General features: G+C 43.1%; 1 protein-coding gene across 1 annotated transcript in view; it reads left to right on the top strand.

Annotated features, from left to right (window-relative positions):
* LOC144768742 (serine protease 27-like) overlaps positions 1-17,848 on the top strand; it is a 100,273-nt gene that overhangs the window by 72,069 nt on the left and 10,356 nt on the right. Inside the window, exons 2-4 of the mRNA XM_078652628.1 lie at positions 5,422-5,448; positions 13,630-13,792; positions 15,978-16,243. Of these exons, the coding sequence (XP_078508754.1) occupies positions 5,422-5,448; positions 13,630-13,792; positions 15,978-16,243 (456 nt within the window). The remainder of the gene's footprint in view (positions 1-5,421; positions 5,449-13,629; positions 13,793-15,977; positions 16,244-17,848) is intronic.

The following is a 17,848-nucleotide window of genomic DNA, read 5'->3' as shown; positions in this document are numbered from 1 at the left end:
CCTACGAGGACTTTGTTTTGACTTAAATTTTCGTTTTGTAATATGGCAGGGTTCTGCATTCATCTCACCGCTGGGGTAAAGGATTTAATGAATGTATGTCATTGCCATCAGTTTGCATGTGTGTATGAAACTGGGAACGATATCTGTCTAGCCATAGTCAACTTTTTGATTCTTTTTAACCAATGTCTCATCACTGCCAAAGTGCACCTCAGTCTTGACCTGTTAACTCTTAGCACAAGTCAGGTAGGCCACAGCGGCTGCTACATACACGCTCAATCTGAGTTGAGTTTAGTATTGGTGGCTGCCTTTAAGTAATGACCGGGGCCAACTAGGAAGATTATACTAATCAACCTTTATTTATCACCAGAAGTAATTTGAACTTTTGATAAATTACAAATGGCTTTGCAGGATACAAAATTGATCATAGGATAATGAATTCAGTGAGCAGTAAAGTTGGACCCTCAACATTCATAAGGCTACAATGAATGCAGAAGCAGCAGACGAATGTATGATGAAATTCTGCATGGGTTTTTCACACGTGCCTTAGGAACTCCGTCATTTGAATGAAAGCATCTTTAGCACGCTTTGTTCTGCACGCAAGCCACTTAAACGACTTGCCTTAGGAGGGCACTGGATATTGGAATAGCTTAATTTACTATTCCAACTCCGGCCTGTACAAAAGTAGGGAAGGTCAACACCTTCCCTACTGTTGTGTTGACCGGAGTTGGACTTTAATTCCAACACCACTCCACCATTGCACCCCCCTAAAGCGAGTCGTTGTAACAACGTGCGTGCAGGATGATTGCGTCCTAGAGACGCATGTGCTCTGTTGCCAGCGCTGTGAAGGCACAGCGTGATTCCGGCTTTGTCCTAAAGTACGTTTCCCCCAGCTGACCGCGTGATCTCCAGGTTTGCTGGGAAACATGGTAATGGTCTTTCTCCAAATGTAGACAAAGTTCTGGCAGCAAATATGACAATATTTTTGCACATGGTGCCATGATTTGGGGAATGGATAGAAATGTATCTATCGCTGGGACAAGTGAAAGACCGGCACGGAAAACTGTGGATATTCGCAAAAGGCTTTCCATAAATTGGGGCATGTTTACAAGGAAACTGTTGGAGCGCAGCATTAAGCCAAGACTGCTAACGCTGCGCTCTGACAGTTTCCAAAAGCAGGGATGCACCGTATTTACAATAATGCGGCGCACCCCTGTGTTTCGCCACCAGCGCTAGAGGAAACACAGGGGTGCGCCGCATTCTTGCTGGTGCTGAATTTAGCTGCCTAGCTCCAACGCAGCATCATAGTGCAAGGGTGCCTGCATTGTGGGGAATGATTGTTCATGTGCAGGAAGGTGTCCCTTCCTGCACATAACCAAACAGTAATGGCGATTTGTAACTTCTATGTGTGCTGCTTTGTGCAGCACACATAGAAGTTGCAACTTACCATTTTGTAATGATTGTTTATGTGCAGGAAGGGACACCTTCCTGCACATGAACAATCACCAGTGGCGATTTGCTGTTTCTATGTGTGCTACATTCTGCAGCACACATAGAAGCAGCAAAAACAAGGGGCAATTAATCAGTTAAGATCAGGTTTTTCCTGGTCTTATTTTTAGCGCTGCCCTATGTTTACGTCACCCTTGTAAATAGGAGGCAGCGTCAGAGTGCAATGGGTGTTGCAGCAGAACGCCCACCGCAACACCCATTGTCCGCCCCTTTCACGCTAAGTGCTGTGTGAAAGGAGGCCTTATTCATAAGGCGGCGTTATGCCACATTAAGTGGCTTATCGCCACCCTGTAAATAAGGTGAAGGGCTTATCGCCACCAGAACATCACAAAAAGTGATGTTCTGGTGGCAATAAGCTCTTGTAAATATTATACGTCAGTTCAAAAGAGATTATAGAATAGCCTGGGGATGTATTTTGTGAAATGGGAGACAACTGGTATTGACAATTTGATCAATAGTTTATAGGGAGAACATCTCAAAGTGAAAAAAAATGACAATATAATTTCTTACTCAAGATCTTTGTGCATACAATATGGAAAGCTTGGGGCACATTTACTATTATTTTATGCAACACAATGCAGCAAAAGAACTTGTTGTGCTGTGTTGTGTGAAAGGAAGAGAGAGCTCTCCTTGCCCAAGCGGGCAGTGTGCTGCCTGCAATACAGGCATTATTGTTTTTGTGCAGAAAGGGATGCCTTCTTGTACAAAAACAACCCAAAGTTAGAGAAAAAATAAAGATATTATGGGTAGGGACACCAATTTGGCGCCAACCCAGGTTTACAAGTCTTTGTGAAACTGGGCATGAATCACAATATATTGCTGGATTCATTGGTACTCCAATGCTCCACGCATGTAGCGCCTAACTAAACGAAAAGTAACCCAGGGCAGTGCTATCCAATTCATTGCTTTACTTTGAATTTACTAAACCACACAAAGCGACTGTTGTGGCTTGGTAAATGGCAAAAATGATTTTGCATCGAGGCTGCGCCACAAAAGTGACACTATACAGACGCAAAATCATAGTAAATCTGGGCCTGGATGCATCTGGATGTCCATCGAAATGAGAGGAAAACAGTTATCTGAAAAACATTGAAGACTCAACAGTTTTGCTACAGGGAAAAAGCAGAGCTCCAATTGGGAAACATGGCGTGACTTGGCTAGAAGGATGTATGTGCTGTTGATAACGAACAAAAACCTTATGCACAGATGCTGGTGATTGGTTAGCAAAGATGGATGTTTGCAATGTGTGGCCAATGGGAAAGAATTAAGTGAGATGGAACTTGGAAATGTGAGAAACTTAGAAACCTTATTTGAAACACCCTGAAAGTTTACAACATCTATCTTAATTGGTCCCCATATTAAGCCATTTGAGAAGAAAGCATTGCCCATTGGCTGGGAAAAATGAGGGTTAGAGACAGAGCAATAGCAAAACCAATCCTCCTTTGTGAATGAGACCTATTAGTGCCTAGCATGTTGGAATTATTTCTAGATATAATTTGGAAACTATGCACAAGACTTCACAAAACCAAGTAATAGTCTAGTGGAAAGGACAGAGTGATTCGGCGTGAGAAGTGTGGATCCACAAGATGAGGAAAGTGGCCGAGCGCCTGACATCATAACAGCATTTCATCTATGTATGGGGCAAGGCTGAAGTTGAACCAACTCTACTACATTTTACGTATTTCTGCTTCTGAGTGTTTTTAACACATATCTGAAACATTTTAGGATTTGCTATAATTTTAACTGGCGTTTTCTACTAATGTTTTTGCTTTTAATCTTGTTTTAATGGTGAAAGACTTGAGACGAAAACATTGTGGGACATGTAGTTCAAGGTAGTACTCACTCACAGTGCTTGTTGTAGCTCGTGTCTTGATTCACAGCCAGTGCTGTCTAACCTTTGACACTAGTATTTTGTTCCTGTTTAACTCATTAGATAAATGCAAAAAGAACAGTTGATGGGTAGAATGCTGAACAATGCCAAACACTCAAGCCCAATGAGAGATCTGGGCCTAAATCAATAGTTTGCTTTTGCTTACCACACTATTCAAGTTTGGACCCAGTTATATGTAAATCAGTGTGAACCTGCTCCCCATGGAAACGGTCCAGTCCTCCCTGGACCTAGAAACAAGCATCCAGGACCGGTTTGGGGCATCACCCTTTTTTTAGCCATGATAGCTTGACTCCAGTGGCATGGCTAGCACTGTACCGACGTCTGGGCATACCCGTCCCACTTAGGGTGATAAATGCAAAACATACAGTTGGTGGACTGAATACTGAACAATGTCAAGCAATCACCCCCAGTCAGAGATCTGGGCCTAAATCCATTGCTTGTTTGCCCACCATTCAATTCCAGTTTGGACCCAGCCATATGCAAATCAGTCTAAACCCTGCTCTTTATTAGAACTGGCCAGCCCAAACCCCAGGCCGGATCTTCCCTGGACTCGAAACAATAATTCCAGGACCTAAGTGGGATGGGTGTGCCCTGACGTGCCCAGACATTAGTTTTGTGCACACTGTGTCCCTGGAACCAAGCTGTACCCAGCCGATGAGTCCATAACTAGGGTAAAAGTGGTCCTAGGGTGCTTGTGTTCCGGTTCAGGGAAGACTTGGTTTGGCAGTTCTGGTTGGTGTGTTACCATTGGAGCAGGGTCAAGACTGATTTGCATATTGCTGGGCCCAAACTGATGTGACATGAAGTGCAGAATAAACATAGATTGGGTTGCGGTCCGATTGCTTACCAGTGGTTCAGATTAATTCAAGCTTTCCATTCATCACTGTTTAGTATACTTATTAAATAATCAAATAGGCAAAAAGTTATTTTAGGGGGGACCATGACCTGCTGGTCAGTTCCGTCAATCTTTGGTTTTGTAAACAGTGTTTATGTGGCACAGCATCACTAAGCACCATGGAATATATTTAAACACAATGGGCCCTATGTCCAAACAGCCTCCATTCTCATTGTGGAGATGCCGGCATGACTACAGAGCCTTCGCCACGGGTGCGGAGGCTCTCAGTGAATCGGGCCAAAATATGTGTGTCTGGGCTGATGGGCACAGGCAAGGGCTACACCTTTCCCAGAGGTAGTGGACACAGTAAACAGCATATCTGTGCTGGGGCGCCAGTGGTGCCTCACCCACCAGCCATGGCAGCCATGAGCAATGTAAACAGCTGTAACTTGGCCAGGGCTCACTGGCTCTGGCAAACGATGTGCTTCAAATGGTTGCCGTGTCAGGTCTGAATGGTAAGCGTATCCAGCAGTGGCGGCTCCTCCGCTAAGGTGGAGAACGTCGCCCCACTGCTGCAAAGCAGCGGAAGAAAGAACAAATACAGTGATAATAACTTGGGTTATTGTCATTCCATTTGTTCCATGCTGTGCAGATTTGTGGGGCTGCTCTGTGCGGAGCCATGCCCACTCCAGGTGGGCATGAGTCTTTGGCTGGCCCTCTTCGGCCGGTCCAAGAGTCATGCGCACTTCACATGTTCTCCATGCAGGCTGAATTATAGCCTGCGTGTTGAACATGCCCAGGCCCCCATTCCTTGGCTGAGCGCCGAACAAGGGTGCTCAGACCAATCACAATGCTGCATTGTAGCATTGTGAGTGGCTTAGGGGAGGGAGCATGGCTGCTTCCTATTCCGCCCCTGGAAAGGAGAGACTGCAATGTCAAAGGAGAGAGCGGGAGGGTGGCGGGGAGGTACTTTTTTTCTTTTTTACATTGTAATTATTTTTGCACATTATATGATAAATACACAATATCTCAAGAAACTTTTGTTACACTGATAAGCTGTTTTGTAATAAGTCCTTACACAAGAGTAAGTGAAGCTCGCCAAAGCAATTGTACTTGCTCTACATATTCAAAATGTATCCCATCTCCTGAATTAACCTGCATGTAATTTCTATTTCCTCTTTGTTTTTAGGGTTCCACAGCACCTGGGCATTTCAAGGTAAGGAATATTCCATTACTGTGCAAGTCACATGAGTGCAGTAGCATCAGTTTGTTGCTGTCTTCTAGCCTACAAACATGTTGCCCCTACACCTCCGTTTTACTCCCACATTCTTCTTTGCATGTTCCATTTACGCCGGAAGTTCTCTTCCTACCTCCATTGTGTCGTCTAAACACTGTAGAATTCCGCACGCGACAAAAATTGAAGTCTATCTCTCCTCACATTGTAGCCAATCAAGACAGGAGCGAACCACTATGTGTTGTGTTTACTTAGCGCCCGCGAGGCAACCATGTCCACCGCGTGCGTATGCCCAAGGTCTTATGACGAAACTACATTCCATTTGGAACTTTGGCCATAGACAGGGGTTGGGGTTGTCAGTTGGCGCTGAGTCTTGATAGAGAGACGACACTCATCTTGGTGTCAGGGCATTCGTGAGTAAAGATACTTACCTTCATTTGCTAAAGCTGCTCCAGCGTTTCTTTATAAATTATTAAATGGAAGGTAATTCCGTCATAATGTGGTAGTTGGGTGCCTCGCGGGCGCTAAGTAAACTCAACACATGTCCTTTTTATCAAACAATAACGTGATAATCTCCCCCAGGAAAACATGGAATACAACCAGTGAGGAAACTATAAAATACATAATGAATGAGAATGTACAAGGTGGGAACTAAAATACATAAGGGAATAGGACAGGGAAAGGATCACGGAAATAACCCCCTCACTGGTAACACATCTGGAAGAACAAGAAACTAACTAGATGCATAGTGAAAATGACTCCAGATAATACCCCCACGCATATGAGGGTAATGAAATAACTGACAACCCCAACCCCTTCCTATGGCCAAGGTTCCAAATGGAATGTAATTTCGTCATAAGGCCTTGGGCATACGGACGTGGTGGGCTGCCACGCGGGTGCTAAGTGAACACAACACTATGTGAAGGGAGGGTTTGCTACTGCAGATTTCTTCTCATTAGTCCCCCGCTCTCTCTCTCAACTTCAGTCTACTGACAAGACTTCTGTTTGTCTTTTTTCCAGCTCTTTTATTTTTAACATGCCTTGTTCAATCTTCTATACCTTCATTTTTTACACGTTCATTTTTGTCTTCAATTTCATGTACCCAGCTCCTATGGTGCTCTCCCTGCCAGACTCTAAAAACTGTTAACCTCAGAACTCCTATTTGTACTTTCACAGCTGGAATGGTGAGGTTCGGTGTGGGATCGTTTTCTTTTTCCTTTTTAATTTATTTTTTATTAAACAAGAGTATGTGCTGTTGGGGTTGAGTTTAAATGCCAATAAAACGTGCTAATACTTAAAAGAGATGGAATGCATGATAATGTCTGTAGGAAATAGCTTTTGAACATCTACTCATTAGATGCATTCTAGACCGCCAGAACTCCAACATGCCGGCCATCATATACATTCTTGGATGAATATCTGAATATGATCTAGGTTTTCTTCCATTTTCTAGCAAGATCATCACCCAAGGAGATCTAAAGCTTTCCGTCATTGATTAATTTGAACAAACTTTTCAAATATTTTATCACAGCTATGGCCCATTTGAGGTTCCACACATTTAGAGAATGACCTGACGCACCCAGCTGGCAACCCCATCTCTTGCTGCTACAGTTGAAACGGAAATGGATGAGATAATGCCACATTCTGGACGGATCAAACCCTAATTGCCTGCAATCTCCTAAAAAATATGTCAAGAGATGTGAAGTTTTTTTTACAGTTTTATTTAGCACAAACTTAGCCCAAGTGCATCAAAGCACTTTACAACAGAACCAGCCTATGTTATGTATTTCGCACGGCACGAGGAGATTAAGTGATTTGTCCATAATCACAGGATGCTGCGTAGAGGCTAGGATTCAAACCCAGTTTCCCAGTTCCAGATTCACAACTTAAGTTGCTCCTCCAGGCTTCTTTTAGCAACCTAAGATTCAGAAGTATATACCACTCCAACATGGTCTCAGCAATATCACACAATACCATTGTGTTCTACCAAACTGGATGTTGTGCTCCAGAGTGAACGATAGAGCAGCTTTTAAACAGAGCAAATGAAACATAGTAGTTCTGCTCAAGGAATCCAGTGTAAAATGGAATGCAAGGTAGCCAACAAGGAGTCCAGCAAAGTTAGCCCTGCAGAAAAGACAGGGCAAAGTACCTAAATGACACAGGCAGGATTAGTGTTCAAAATACATACTAATTGTTACCCTAAAGCAGCAAGGTGCCAACAGAACGTGTACAATAACAGCTACGTAGCATTTCAAAGTAGAAAAACGGCAAAACGCATGAAAGATTTCAAAGAAAGCAATACCTCAGTCCAGATAAAAATAACTTAAATACCCTATCGAAAAAGTTGGGAGACAATGTCATCTTACGTCGCCAAACAAAAGAAACCTTCCAGCACAGATGGGCCTACTATTCCCCGAGAGTACTGTTCGTTACTTTAACCCTGATAGATTTGCAAGCAGTAACCAGAACAGTAAAGGGCATCACATCTTCATGTACCCCAACACTGTCTTGTGCAATCTGCAGCTTCAATGTCCTGAGTAAAGCCATTGACCCTGCACAAAGAGAAATCTTCACTAGCTACATCAAGGCAAGGTGCCAGAATTTGTTTTTTTATGTGCTAATTGACCCTACTGAAGAGATCAATGACATGTCTAAGTACCTTCCCATCTCTTATATTCTGGTTGAAATTAAGGAGCTGGCTTGTGAACTCCCTGTGCAACAAGGAAGTCTGAGACCTCTTTCACTGTCATCAACTTGATCAGTTAGTAGAAATGAGACTACTCTGATGGGTGGAGCTATTGGTGCCAGTATCGCCAATCATACCCACTCTCCCATCTTCCTATGGCACAACGGACCAAACCTCGTTCGTCATTATATACGAGCACTTTCTGGTGGAAATTTCAGCCTTGTAAAAATGTACTCGCAATCATACACTGATGATACCCCTACAAAGGGGGCTGATTAATTATTATCTCCACATGCAAATTAAGAAATCTTTTGCCTTTGCTCCCAACCCAGGCGCATAGGCATATGGGCCGTCAAGAAGTGCACTTTTCACCTCAGATGGAGTTCTTTGCTTCTTACAAACTCTGGTGCAAATTCAGGTTCATGAACATGATCACCGTTTATTCTTTAGTTCCATCTAAGGTTAAACATCATATTTCAGTACATCTCAATAATATGAAGTATATCAGGCTCCACAAGGAAGTTAGAGTGGTTAAGCTTCAAACCATAAATGTTTATTAAAGGATTAGCAAAGTTACAAATTCAAAATCATCAAAGTTGTTATTAGTCAATAATTATTACATGAATGCATTAGTCAATGTACATAATTCAAAGCATTTCAAAGTCCTAAAAGCAAAGACAACCTATTATAATGTTGTCTCAAAAGGGAACTGAAGTAAATCAGCTCTCCCACAAAGAGATCCCCCTACTCTACAAAGTTAGAGAAAGGTTCTACTTTTATGTCTAGAAAAAAGGGTTTCCCATTAAGAGTCAGACAAGGTAGCTGGCTGTGAATCTTCTGAGTTCTTGTCTACATTGAAATAGCATAAATCACCCATTTCTAAGATTTGATACACCAACCCATGGTTCCCATACACTGGACTAAGCATGTTAAAGCACAAACTGAGAATATAATCTCACTATTTTTTCAAGTTGTTACACAATGCAGCTTTTCTAAACATCCTTTTTGGCAACATAATGAGATGCATTGGACCAGGCTGTACTCTGCAGGTACATTGCAACAGCTTACTGACACATTCTATGAGTATCACGTAAAGGAAAACATTTCACATGAGATCACAAAATCAAGGCTACATCAAAATAATACATTTGGAGTCAATTTATCTTGGAAAAAAAGAAAGACGTGTTATAGAAGCAAGATGGCAGCCAAACAATAGCCATCTGAAACAGTGGCATAACTAGCCATTGTCCCGCCTGTGGCAGTCCCTACGTTTGGCGCCCGTCGGCCTCATGTAAGAGTGGGGGGCGGTGCTGGCGGTTCCTGCAACGGCCGCCCCACCGCAAGTAATCTAGGGAGGGGGTGACGCCTCCCCCAAAACTTGTGCCACCCCCTTGCTAAACCACTGCATATAAATGCAAGCCTACATGACCTATAGTCAATCTGAACTTGAATAACACACACTAAATGCATTTGCGTGAGTACATGTTAATGTCACTAAAATTGCCAAATACATATGAAAAATATCTCCAACAAATTCTCCCTCTGGTGACTCTGGGAGTCATCAAACATTACACCTACATTTCTTTCTAAAGCCTCCCTTTACACAACAGTTGTCAACTTTTGAAGCTTGTGTATAGAGTCCTCTAAATCTTTCAGCTCATCATAAATGTGGCTCTGCTTTTCTCTTTTGCATCTTGACCCACCTTTTGCAGTAATACGGATTACAATGATGCCGTCTCTCTTTTGTAACAACTGGGTGATCTGGGAGTAGCATGACGAGGCCAGGCGAGGTCTGTGCATCTCACTGTATAATACAGAGTTACACATTTGCACACATCTTTTTTAATCTATTTATTGATGATTAAGGTTATAAGTCAAGACTTTTGGTTAATCATCCGCCCAGTTTTGGGGTAGGCGGTAATTCGTCGATCTGCCCTATTTTATGCTGAAAACTTTGCTCTTTTTGAGATTTATCTATTTTGGTTTGTGGGCACCTATTTTCTTCACAATAGCACTGTGGAGTGAAAAGCAAGCTGAAGATCTGCCATTCCAAGACCAAAATTATGACTTTGGGCAAAACACTGTAGAAGTGAGTTTTTGTTCAGCAGAAACAAGCTGGAACTGGTTGCGGTATGTGCTTATTTGTGGACAACATTTCATGTGAATGTAAGCTCAAATCCTACGCCTAACTTGCAAGGAGTGCTGTTCAGCAGAGGTTAGGAACAAAATGCTCACCACCTAGACTGTACACAAGGTAATGGGGCGTAGTCATTAAAAGCCAAGACTATTAGCTTAGTCAAGTTGCCACCAAAATAATAACAGCCTCAAACATAACTTGGTTTTTAACTGTCGTGTTTTTCAGAGACTTCCATGATTTATTTTGTGATGTACTCGCCATGGTCGCCCAACCCATGCTGTGCAATGATTTTGACTATGTGCTGCCCGGGTTGGCTGTTGGGCCAGGTCGTGTCCAACCTGCCACGTCCACCCACCTTTAGCTCTGTACAGCAGGGGCAGGTTAAGCCCGTGTCCGGCGTCCCACTGCGCTTAATTTGCTGGCTGCCAATTTTTAAACATAATGACTTAAGAGAGCCAAAGTTATAAGTGAAGGAAACTCATATTTCCCTCAAATTTATCTTTGTCTCCTGGTGGGCAAAGATAAATGAGCTTGATATAACCACCAGAAAGTTAATCCCACTAAACATCTGCCAAATGTTTTGTGGGTTCATCAAACACTACCAGATGTATGAGCAGTTGAATACCTGTTTCATCTCCCGGTCAAAGTCCCCACCCTGAAGGCCCTGCATGAAATGAGAAAACAAAGAGTAGGCTAAACATGCTTAGCCACATTTTGTGTAAATCCACCCGAAGGAGCCATAGTTATCAGTAAATGAAAAATGTTTTGACTACTCCCCCCATTGGATCTGCACAAAACCTAAAATACCTGCACTGGGTGTGACTTGCTAACTGTCTGACACATTTGATGCAGATTCATCAAACAAAGCTAAAGTTATGAGAAAAGTGAATTACTTATTGGTCCCCACCTTTTATTGATTGGCACGAATCTTGATGTACCAATCAAAAACAAACATTCTGTCAGTTTTGTGAAGATTCACCACACAGTGCCACTTGTATTTAGGAAATGATCATTTGTTCACAACTGCCCCTTTCAGTTCACCTACCCATCCCACTATCACTCTTGGTGGATCTGTACAAACCCACAAATGCTTAAGGAAGGCTAGAAATCAACGAAAGGGTGGCAAAGGTATTAATACATCAAAAGTATTTTTGAACCCCTTCCCTTTAACTTTGCCTTCCCCCACCACTGGATGCTCATGAAACCTAAAATAGCTGCACCGAGTGACACTTGATAAATACTTGCCACACTTGCCACAGGTTGATCAAAATATAATGCTGTTATCCCCCATTTCTGTATGCCCCCCTTTATGGATTAATACCAAACGTGACACACCAATAGAAAACTATCTTTTCTAGTGTATGCCAAATTTTGTACAGAATCATGACACAGTGCCAAACTTATTGGTAAATTAACACTTTTACTCATCCCTTTTCAAGGAGGGCGGGGGTGGCAAAAAAAACGTGCAAACCTGCCTGCATGCAGACAATCATAATTACATCCTACACAGTTGCTACCCCAACAATCCAAAACATTTTATATTTACCTTTTTTCCTCTGCTCCCATGGTAACCCTGTGGCTACTGGTGTACTCTGATACCTGGCCTTTGCAAGGACTCCTACATCGCAGGCTTTGCACTCATACAGAGCGGGACCGACAACACTGTAAATTAACTAGTAATTGTGAGCCAACAAAAGCCAGATTATAATCACGCTGAGTGTGAGACTAAGGTGCCAACTTTCAAGCCAAATAAATTTCACAGTGCTGGTACCTAGCAGGAGCAAACTCACAGATAGTCCTAACCTCTGCATTTCAACTTCAAGCCCCGTGACCTATGCCCTGCATGTAGCCTAGCAAATGCAAAAGAGAGGAAAAAGGGTCAGCAGTTTGGGATGGCAAAAAAATCAACATAATTCAATCAGGTTGGTTAAATACTTTACCAAAACAATGGAAGAGTGAGGCCAAAAATAGAGGGAAAAGGGGAAAGCTAACACGAGGAAACACTCTTGTTTAAAAAGAACCCTCACTCACCAACCTAGTTGGTGACATGCTTCATCATTGGGTCCCCACCAAAGAGGCCGAGTGCCTCCCTGGTGTGCTACAACGCCTGATTACAGCGGAACTGTTTTTTCTGTGATTAATGCATGTGATAGTGAAAAAAGTGAGATTTAAAAGATGCCTTGGTTTATTCCCAAAAAAGGTTAATGGCGGAAAACAAGGCAACAGTAAAAACAAGTGTGTTGGATGTAGTCTATCTGGCTAGATTGACCAGACGCATTTAATTTGACATAGTGTGTTAAAAAGTGGTCCACATGTTTCTGCTTCAAAATACTTTTTGCGAAGCTTTCATCAGGACCAGCTCACCACGGCGGTATGCGCTCGCTAAGGCGCACCCTAACCTGTGGGGGTAATCAAACAAACTCACGGTTTATTCGGACCAACATCCAGGATTTCCGAAAGCCGTTGCGGATGTGAATTTAGAGTAGACTGCACAACATGGGTCCCGGTGGGGGCGCTTGACAACAAGTCAAACCATCTATGAAGGACCGCTCCCGCTCAGCACCTAATCGTAGCCTTCCATGGACCAGAATGTTGAAAACTTTAATTATGGCAAGGTCCTGTTTTAGGTCAAGCCTACCAGACAGCACAGGTGTCTATTTGCCAAAGACATATTGTGCTCTTACCAGGAGGAACATACAGGGGCTTGGAGCCTTTGGATCGCTTATCATTGGTTGGCTTCCCTGCCTCACTCATCTGCCTGCTTCTTATTCATGTTCTAGCTTGTCAATCTTGCATTGACCCTCCCATGGATCATAGACTTTTTACTATCTCTCTTGACTGGCAGACTTCTATGCTTCCACTGCTTGCCTTTCAAGCACTTATTTTTTCTTTTGGGTTAAGCACTCCATGAGATGTGCAGAGCAAGAGGGAAAGGTGTGGATTTGAATAAGAGAGGGCAGTCTTCGATTTCTCAGAAGCCAAATATATTTAACAACAATTCTCTCTGCAGCATGAGTCCGAGAGACACTGCTCTATCCACTCTAGGACAACAGCCCCATCTGGCCCTCTAAGTTGGCCTCACACATGGCTAGCTGTGTACCACATTCTAATCTGCAGCCTGGCAGTCATATTATAGGCACTCACACAAGCACTGCCCTAAAGATTCCGCACACCTGACAATAGGCGCAGCTCTAAATGAAAACACAACTAGACTAGTCTAAACAGTATAAGCTAACACATAGATGACTGGCCTAGGAATATGCATAGATGGCACTCTATATCAATTGTTAAGAAATACGCTGATTGGTTTAAACAGGCAGGATGTACCTTTGATCTACAGGATGCGGAAGACCGTTGAGCTCGGACAGAATTGTGGGTGGACAGGACGCCACCAATGGAGAGTGGCCTTGGCAGGCCAGCGTACGCAAGAACGGGGTACACATCTGTGGTGGGTCCTTGATTTCTGAAACCTGGGTGGTGACAGCAGCTCACTGTTTTATACGGTAAGTGGTGTCCCCACATTCAAACACCCTAACTTGGCAGTTCCCAGTTTTGTGACGTAATATTGTTATGTTTTATGAATATATGGCTAGTCGGTGGGGAGCAGCTTGCGAAGATGACTTGGCAACTCGGGCCGAGTCAGTGCCTAGTAATCATCTCATAAGTTTTTTACTTTACTTAGACAGCCATTTAACTACAGGAGATAGGTAAAGCAGGTGATTTGTGACACACAACTTGTGCCATATTTGAAGCTGTTTGCCTTTTCCAAGCTCATACAGGGCAGTATAGTGTTAGGACCTGGTTATAAGTGGATCTGTAAATTCAGACCCATGTGTAAACCCCTGTTTGCGCATTGGTGGGATTACTGCAGGTATGTAAAGCATCCAGTACTTATTGGATGTGTAAAATAATTCAACCTTTGTTATATTTCGGCAAGTCAAACCTGCCAAAACGTAATGGGCAAAAGCATATGGTATTTACTGTATCATTTGGGAAACATCCTTTACAACGAAACTTTTACAACGCAGGTTTTACAACGAAAACCATTACAGCGCATTGCGCTGGGGGGCGCTCTAGGATAGGGAATAGATTTAATTTACTATCCAACACCTTCCTTGTGTCCACGGGGACTGGAGTTGGAATAGTAAATTAAACTATTGACTATCCAGCACCCCAAAGCGCTATGCGTTGTAAAGGTTTGCGTTATAATACTTGCATTGTAACAACATGCGTGGTGAAAGCATGCGTTGTAACGTCATACATCCTATCATTTGAATCTTGACACGTTAAACACCAAAATCCACATTATTCCCTCCAAACTAGCAATAGCGGATATTTATGGCACCCGATAAATAACGTACCCCGTGGTATTATTATTTATCAGGTGCGTTAAATAACACCTCAAGGTGTAATCAAGCCCTTTGTGCCTTGTAGGTCTCAGTGTCTGAGACCAGTCATACCCTAATTGACCAAAGATCAGAAGCTATCCAGTGTGGTTCTGAATTCACCATTTCACCTGTTGGGCTTGCAGACAAACAACCAGATGGCTTACCCAGGATTTACTTCAGGGAAATGAGGTATTTGTCAGCTAAATGTCCTTCAGTAACTGCATGGGGAAGAACTTCCACGCTTTTTCTAGATCCTTTATTTGATGTTGGGTTTTTGAGGCGGGAGTTGAGTAGTAGAAGTCCACCTGCTTAATTTTCATATTGCAAAGCTAAATAAATACTCCTTGTAGGCAGATATTATTTTCATTATAAATGACATGTAGGTTTTCCTCATTTATAAAACTGGGTGCCTCTGTACATCAGGCTTGACTGCTTGTGTTTCAGATATGGACTGGATGCAAAGATCGGCTGTTCATCGGTATCACATAATCTACTGCATCTGTGTCCAGTTATCAGTCAATTTCCATTTTGATTTGTGCTGTTTTAATGTAATTTCACTGTTATGTACCTGTGGTTCACATCATCAACAGTTCAATTGGAAACTCTGATTTAAGAAAACACTCAGCCAAGACCATTGTCTTATCTAGACGCATTACTTGCTGCCCTTGTACAGAGAACCCTGATTCCCACTTGAAATAAAGCAGTTGGTAGGTTCAGGTGGTACTTCACTTTATCTATCAAGGAAAACCTAAATAGAGAGAAAAATCACTGGCTGTACTTCCTCCACTATGTAGATAATATTGTAATTTTAATTGCATTTATATAGTGCTGACGAGGCTTTGAAGTGCTTTTTGCAGCGAGTAGCACGCTCCTCCGGAACCCATAAAGGATTAGTGGTGAATTAGTATAGTGAAATATGAAAGTAATTTGAGTTGTGAATATGTTAGTCAGTTATTTGGATTCAGAGGGATAGAAGAGGGAAAAAGGTTTGTATTTATATAGCGCTTGTTACCCCTGATCGGGTATTGAAGTGCTTTTTTGGTGAGTAGCACGCTACTCCGGAACCCATAAAGGATTAGTGGTGAATTAGTATAGTGAAATATGAAAGTAATTTGAGTGGTGAATATTATTCAGTAATATGGTGAAGAAACCTCCATCAAACCAGCAAGATTCTCCTCTGGGGCTCTAGGCTCCAAGTCAGACCCAAGTCTTTCATGCCAAAGCTTTGGTGTGGCTTTGATCAGGAGGGCCCGAAGCTCCTTATGGACTGTGGAACTTTATCCTCATTCTTTCATTTCAGGGGATTTAAGCTGGCTGAATATGAAGTTGTTCTCGGGGCCTTCCAACTCTACGTGCCTGTTGCAGTTAGCATCCCTGCAAAGGTCATTAAAGTCTACCCCACGCACAGATGGCAAGGCTCCAGTGGGGACATTGCCCTGATCGAGCTCCGGGATGTGGTCCGCTACACCGATTACATACTGCCCATCTGCTTGCCATCCATGACCACAACCTTTCCCATGGGCTTGAAATGTTGGGCCACCGGCTGGGGCTCCATCCAGCCTGGAGGTATTTGTCTTGTTTACTGTTTATTTCATGTTGCACATGCAGGGGACTGTACACAGAGGCATTTTGGAGTATGTCTAGCGGTACTTCTGCAAAACTTGGAGCTCGGTGTATCTGGTTAATAGGGGCTGTGCCTTATTTACAAGGCAGCGTTAAGCCACTTAACATGGCTTAACGCTGCATTGTAAATAAGGCCCCCTTTCACGCTATGTTAGCGTGAAAGGAGTGGACAGTGGGTGTTGCGATGGGCGTTCCACCGCAGCACCCATTCATTTTGATGCTGTACCCTATGTACAAGGGTGGAGTACATAGGAGGCAGCGCCAAAATGAAAACCAGGTAAATACTGGTCTTAAGTTGGAGAAATGAGGAGAAATAACTTATTTCTCCTCGTTTTTGCTTTTTCCATGTGTGCTGCCTTGTGCAGCCCACATGGAATAAGTACATTGTCATGGATTGTTTATGAACATGAAGGACAGAATGGCATTTTAGGATTGTTCATGGGCAAGAAGGGACCCCTTCCTACACATAAGCAATCCTCCCCTGCATGCAGACACCCTTTCACTATGGTGCAAGGGTGCCTGTTTTGCCGCTAGATTGATAAACTTAGCATCATCACAGGGGGAAACGCAAAGCTGCACCACATTCTTGCAATATGGTGCAGCCTTTTATTTCAGAAGTGGCGGAGAGAGGCAGTAGGCCCAGAAGGCTAATGCCTCTCTCCGCCACTTCTTTGTATATATGGCACCAAGTGTCAGGACGGGGCATGTCCAGTGCTGCTAAGTGGCTGCATCAGAGAACTGTGCATTTTAAAATGCACATATCTCTCTGGCCGGCTCTCTTCGGATGGCCAGCCAGAAGTGCACATTTTAAACTTCTCTTAACTGGCTGTCTTAAACAGCTGTGTTAGAGAAAGCGCAGGCCTCCATTGCTCATGAGAAGCAGCTCCCTCCAATCCTGGCGCTTCTCTCATGCTGTGAAGTCCTAAGAATCGTTCCAGTTCTCGCAGTCACCAGGGCAAAAACTAGTGTTTTCCCCTAATCCAAATAGTATAGGAAGAAAATACAGTGAAAGAAAAGAAAAGGCTAAGGTGGGAACATTTGAAAACAAATTATAATCAGAGAAAAGAAAGAGTGAAGGGGACTAGAAAGAAAAGGAAAATGAGAAACCTGAAAAAATACAAAAGGAAGGCAAAGATTAGAAATTTAGAGAAAGGTAGAGAACAAAAGGACAGAAATGAAAGAGCAAAGAGAAAAAAAGGAAGAAGAAAATAGGGAGGAAAGATGAATGGGGAAATAAACTATTCATTAGAGAGTGTGGAAGCGTGCCAAGAGTGACTGTACCCGATTCATTGGTTGTTTAAGCTTTGTCTCAGGCACTGCTGAGAACCAAAGAAGGAAATGTAAGTCAGCATCTCTCTAGGCAGGAAAGAAAGATGAGTTCCTCAGGTATAACTGGGCGGAGTATGTAGTGAGTGGCAGTAGCTGCAGGTAAATGACTGTACCCTGCTGCATGGGAGAGGCTGCTGACAGACTATTAATGCCCTGGAAGCCTCCATAGATTTCAGTTCTGGTCAGCTTAGCCTGAGCAGCGAGCCCTTAGCACATGCA

Source organism: Lissotriton helveticus, chromosome 7, assembly GCF_964261635.1.
Source record: "Lissotriton helveticus chromosome 7, aLisHel1.1, whole genome shotgun sequence".
Classification (NCBI taxonomy): Eukaryota; Metazoa; Chordata; class Amphibia; order Caudata; family Salamandridae; genus Lissotriton; species Lissotriton helveticus.
This window is presented reverse-complemented; position numbering and strand designations above follow the sequence as displayed.